Source organism: Cyclopterus lumpus, chromosome 22, assembly GCF_009769545.1.
Source record: "Cyclopterus lumpus isolate fCycLum1 chromosome 22, fCycLum1.pri, whole genome shotgun sequence".
NCBI lineage: Eukaryota > Metazoa > Chordata > Actinopteri > Perciformes > Cyclopteridae > Cyclopterus > Cyclopterus lumpus.
This window is the reverse complement of record NC_046987.1, coordinates 22308032-22313031: the sequence shown is the minus strand read 5'-3', so window position 1 is coordinate 22313031 and position 5000 is coordinate 22308032. Positions and strand designations below refer to the sequence as shown.

At 41.8% G+C, this 5000-nt stretch overlaps 1 protein-coding gene across 5 annotated transcripts in view; it reads left to right on the top strand.

The window, feature by feature from the left end:
- The window catches only part of exoc3l4 (exocyst complex component 3-like 4), a 27403-nt gene extending 23690 nt beyond the window's left edge, over positions 1 to 3713 (top strand). For 4 of the 5 annotated variants that reach the window (XM_034562823.1, XM_034562822.1, XM_034562821.1 and 1 more), the window contains 3 exons: positions 657 to 809; positions 1307 to 1428; positions 3194 to 3713. In XM_034562823.1, coding sequence (XP_034418714.1) covers positions 657 to 809; positions 1307 to 1428; positions 3194 to 3410 — 492 coding nt within the window. In that variant the 3' untranslated portion in view covers positions 3411 to 3713. The remainder of the gene's footprint in view (positions 1 to 656; positions 810 to 1306; positions 1429 to 3193) is intronic. The other variant, XM_034562824.1, reaches the window with a different exon arrangement.
- The last annotated feature ends 1287 nt before the right edge of the window (positions 3714 to 5000 follow it).

Genomic DNA, 5000 nt, shown 5'->3' with positions numbered 1-5000 from the left:
TAGTTTATGTTATAGTTCATGTTATAGTTCATGTGATAGTTCATGTTATAGTTCATGTGATAGTTTATGTTATAGTTCATGTTATAGTTCATGTGATAGTTCATGTTATAGTTTATGTGATAGTTCATGTGATAGTTCATGTGTTAGTTTATGTGATAGTTTATGTGATAGTTCATGTGATAGTTCATGTGTTAGTTTATGTGATAGTTCATGTGATAGTTCATGTGTTAGTTTATGTGATAGTTCATGTGATAGTTTATGTGATAGTTCATGTGTTAGTTTATGTGATTGTTTATGTGATTGTTTATGTGTTAGTTTATGTGATTGTTTATGTGATTGTTCATGTTATAGTTCATGTTATAGTTCATGTGATAGTTCATGTTATAGTTCATGTGATAGTTCATGTTATAGTTCATGTGATAGTTCATGTTATAGTTCATGTTATAGTTCATGTTATAGTTCATGTGATAGTTCACGTTATAGTTCATGTGATAGTTCATGTTATAGTTCACATGATGCATGGCTGCTGGTCATATGACGGACACATGAAGAGAAACACCCTCATCTCCCTTTTTCTCTTTCTGCCATCCTGTTATTCTGTGTGTGTGTGTGTGTGTGTGTGTGTGTGTATGTTTGTGTGTGTTTCCCGTCTACAGCACCTAGTGGGCCGTCTCCACTACCACGTGGTGAAGGAGTTCATCGGCCAGCTGATGAAGAACAACTATTCATGTAAGAACAGGAAACACGAGAAGGCGGCGAGGAAGATGCGCCTTCAGTGGAGAGAACTGAGCGACCAGTTTCAGAACATGGTAACCAACGCGTCTACTTCCTCTCCTACTTCCTCTTCCTCTCCTATTTCCTCTCCTACTTCCTCTTCCAATTCCTCAGGTTTGGAGCCTAAAATACTGATGCACATTAATGCATCAATCAAAAACTAATAAAGTAAAATATCAAAGTATTCATTTTACTGCAGAATAGGACTTTTGATACTTTAAGTACATTTAAATACTTGAATGAAATACTTGAGTACTGTTGTACTTTTACGGAAGTAAAGTATTTAGTACTTCTTCCACCACTAAAAGGATATTTCACCTCCATAAATAAGCAGATTCAGAAACATTCAGACTTTTACTCTCCAGAATGGGGGTCAAGCTCCAGAAAGGCCGGGTCCTACATTTCCCATGATGCAACATTAAAGGATCTGTGTCAGGTTGCTCAGTTGGAACTCACAACGCGACGAATACAAAGAACTCGAAACTCACTCAAAGTCGTATTTTTGCACGTTTTGTGATTGTTTCCGAGGCAGAAGTCGACTCACGAGTGGCTCTACGCGGTGGGAGGCGACCTGAGCGACGTCCTGGGGCAGAAGAACCAGGAGGACATCAAGAACCACCTGCAGCCGCTGGTGGAGCATTACCCCGACTTCAGGTAGACCAACCAGTCCACCTCACTGACTCCTTCTGGTCCACCTGACCAACCAGTCCACCTCACTGACTCCTTCTGGTCCACCTGACCAACCAGTCCACCTCACTGACTCCTTCTGGTCCACCTGACCAACCAGTCCACCTCACTGACTCCTTCTGGTCCACCTGACCAACCAGTCCACCTCACTGACTCCTTCTGGTCCACCTGACCAACCAGTCCACCTCACTGACTCCTTCTGGTCCACCTGACCAACCAGTCCACCTCACTGACTCCTTCTGGTCCACCTGACCAACCAGTCCACCTCACAGACTCCTTCTGGTCCACCTGACCAACCAGTCCACCTCACTGACTCCTTCTGGTCCACCTGACCAACCAGTCCACCTCACTGACTCCTTCTGGTCCACCTGACCAACCAGTCCACCTCACTGACTCCTTCTGGTCCACCTGACCAACCAGTCCACCTCACAGACTCCTTCTGGTCCACCTGACCAACCAGTCCACCTCACTGACTCCTTCTGGTCCACCTGACCAACCAGTCCACCTCACAGACTCCTTCTGGTCCACCTGACCAACCAGTCCACCTCACAGACTCCTTCTGGTCCACCTACCTGGCTGTAGACCCCCACAGTTGTTATTTATCTAAGTCTAGAGAATAAAATTTGTTATTTGCCGCGTTATGGGCGGGACACTCTCGTCCAATCACAGCTGGGCTTGACTCCAGGCCCGCCCCCTCTCCACATAGTAAAGATAAACAGTTACAGAATAAATCAAAGTAACTACAGTCAGATGAATGTAGTGGAGTAAAGAGTACAGTATAGAATAATCAATAAATATATATAGAAATGAAGTAAAGTAAAAGTGTAGATTGAAGACTTTATATTCTTGTTTCTAACGGTGATGAGTGATTTTATTTTTTATGAAAGTAGTCCAGAAGCTTTGAGGATGACCTTCACGGGAGAAGCCAAGGTCACCCGGCTCAGTTTCTCATGAACACAAACGAGGTCGTGCGACTTCAACACGAATAAAAACCCGGAGTGAAGACATTTAACCAACTTCCTGATTTCATCTATTTGAAAATGCTTCAAAAGCACCAAAGTTCCCTCTTTCTGTCAGGCGACACTTCAGGAAACTGAAAGTGACCAGAAGGAAAGAGGAAGTGAAGAAGGAAATGAAGCCAGAAGTACGTTCAGTATTCAGCGTTCTGCAGGAAGCACCAACTCTGTCACCTTTGACCCCAATGTGGTTTACATATAACACCTGCTGTGATAATAATAAATCAAGTGTTTCTGAGACGATTAACCGCGTGGACATGAGAGGGGGAGGAGTCAACCAAACAGGCCACATAGACTACTTGAGGAAGTGTTGGTGCTGGTTGAATAAAAGCTCTCTTATTGTTCATATTATGAGATTAAACATGGACACATTCCCTCAAACGTTTAGTTCTTTGTGGACAACACAAGCGCCACTCACAAAGAAGCTCCTCCCACAACCCCTCACAGACTGTTTCTCTCCAGGGTACATGTGACTAATAATAACTCTCTCTCTCTCTCTCTCTCTCTCTCTCTCTCTCTCTCTATATATATATACATATATATATATATATATACATATATATATATATATATATATATATATATATATATAAATATGTATATATTTATATTTATATATAAATATATATATAATATATATTTATATATATATATATTTGTATATATATATATATATTTATTTATATATATTTATATAAATGTCTGCTCCCCTGCAGCAGGAAGCACCTGGTGGCCGTCCTGTCCTTCAGAGGCCTGCTGAGAGGCCGCGAGCGCCAGCTGATCCTGCAGAGCCACGCGCAGCTGAAGAAGAAAGTGGGCGTCGCCAGCGACCTGAGCCGGGTCCTCTTCGCAGACATGCCGGTCACCGTCAACACGGACTTCCTCTCCAACCTGCCTTCCTCCTGCCTCCGCCGGCTGCTGCCCGGCCACTAGGGACCAGGCCAGGAATCTGCTTCCATCCATTCAGACTCAAAGTCCTCACTCTCAAGCTCTCTGCACAGAACCAGGTTGTGTTCTTCAGGACCGGCGGTTCTCAAAGGTTCTCATCTCTGGAGGGACGTCTGTTCTCCTGAGGTCAAATGTAGATAAGACTCTTGAACGTGCACAAAGGCCGTGCACTGTGACGCAATAAGATCATTGAGAGGAACTGCAGGATGGATTCATGGTCTTCATGGTTCTTCATGTCTTCATGGTTCTTCATGGGTCATGTCTTCATGGTTCTTCATGGGTCATGTCTTCATGGTTCTTCATGGGTCATGTCTTCATGGTTCTTCATGTCTTCATGGTTCTTCATGGGTCATGTCTTCATGGTTCTTCATGGTTCATGTCTTCATGGTTCTTCATGGGTCATGTCTTCATGGTTCTTCATGGTTCATGTCTTCATGGTTCTTCATGTCTTCATGGTTCTTCATGGTTCATGTCTTCATGGTTCATGTCTTCATGGTTCTTCATGGTTCATGTCTTCATGGTTCATGGTTCTTCATGGTTCATGTCTTCATGGTTCTTCATGGTCCATGTCTTCATGGTTCATGGTTCTTCATGGGTCATGTCTTCATGGTTCTTCATGGTTCTTCATGGTTCATGTCTTCATGGTTCATGTCTTCATGGTTCTTCATGGTTCATGTCTTCATGGTTCTTCATGGTTCATGTCTTCATGGTTCTTCATGGGTCATGTCTTCATGGTTCTTCATGGGTCATGTCTTCATGGGTCATGTCTTCATGGTTCTTCATGGTTCATGTCTTCATAGTTCATAGTTCATGTCTTCATAGTTCATGTCTTCATAGTTCATAGTTCATGTCTTCATAGTTCATGTGTTCATGGTTTATGGTTCATGTCTTCATAGTTTATGTCTTCATAGTTCATGTGTTCATGGTCCATGGTTAATGCCTTCATGGTTCATGTCTTCATAGTTCATGTCTTCATAGTTCATGTGTTCATGGTTCATGGTTAATGCCTTCATGGTTCATGTCTTCATAGTTCATGTCTTCATAGTTCATGTCTTCATAGTTCATGTGTTCATGGTTCATGGTTAATGCCTTCATGGTTCATGTCTTCATAGTTCATGTCTTCATAGTTCATGTCTTCATAGTTCATGTGTTCATGGTTCATGGTTAATGCCTTCATGGTTCATGTCTTCATAGTTCATGTCTTCATAGTTCATGTGTTCATGGTTCATGGTTAATGCCTTCATGGTTCATGTCTTCATAGTTCATGTCTTCATAGTTCATGTCTTCATAGTTCATGTGTTCATGGTTCATGGTTAATGCCTTCATGGTTCATGTCTTCATAGTTCATGTCTTCATAGTTCATAGTCTTCATGTCTTCATAGTTCATGTGTTCATGGTTCATGTCCACTAAGGGAAGAGTACTATAAGATTATAAATATGAAATGCTTCTGTATTTGTGGAGGCCAAAGGGATTAAATATAACATATAAAGTGTAAAAGCTGTTTATTAATAAAACATTTAAACCAACATGTGACTGTAAAGGAACGTTTATATTGTTGTTTTCTTTAATAAGTG